At 71.8% G+C, this 309-nt stretch overlaps 1 protein-coding gene across 1 annotated transcript in view; it reads left to right on the top strand.

Annotated features, from left to right (window-relative positions):
- The window catches only part of NUMA1 (nuclear mitotic apparatus protein 1), a gene marked incomplete at its 3' end in the record, with an annotated part of 5,026 nt that extends 4,744 nt beyond the window's left edge, over positions 1–282 (top strand). The window contains exon 11 of the mRNA XM_010179233.1: positions 15–282. Coding sequence (XP_010177535.1) covers positions 15–282 — 268 coding nt within the window. The remainder of the gene's footprint in view (positions 1–14) is intronic.
- Between the last annotated feature and the right edge of the window lie 27 nt (positions 283–309).

Below are 309 nucleotides of genomic sequence, written 5' to 3'. Positions count from 1 at the left end.
GGCCGGCCCTGAAGGGCGAGCGCGGCCGCTTGGAGGAGGAGAAGCAGCAGCTGGGCGGCCTTGTCACCAGCCTCCAGAGCTCCCTCACTGAAAGCCACCGCGCCAGGGAGAAGCTGGAGCAGGACCTGCGGGTGCAGGAGGCCGAGGCGAGGCGTGAGGCGGAGGCCGGGCGTCTCGCCACCATCGAGGCCAAGCACGAGAGGGACTCAGCCCTGCAGCAGCTCCAGCACCTGCGGGAGGCCAACGCGGCCCTAAACAACCAACTGCAGGCCATGGCGCAGGGTCGGGAGGCCACCGGGGCGGCCGCCG

The sequence above is a fragment of the Mesitornis unicolor genome, unplaced genomic scaffold (genome assembly GCF_000695765.1).
Source record: "Mesitornis unicolor isolate BGI_N332 unplaced genomic scaffold, ASM69576v1 scaffold32222, whole genome shotgun sequence".
In the NCBI taxonomy this organism is placed as follows: Eukaryota; Metazoa; Chordata; class Aves; order Mesitornithiformes; family Mesitornithidae; genus Mesitornis; species Mesitornis unicolor.
The sequence above is the reverse complement of the archived record's forward strand: the minus strand, read 5'-3'. Positions and strand labels throughout refer to the sequence as shown.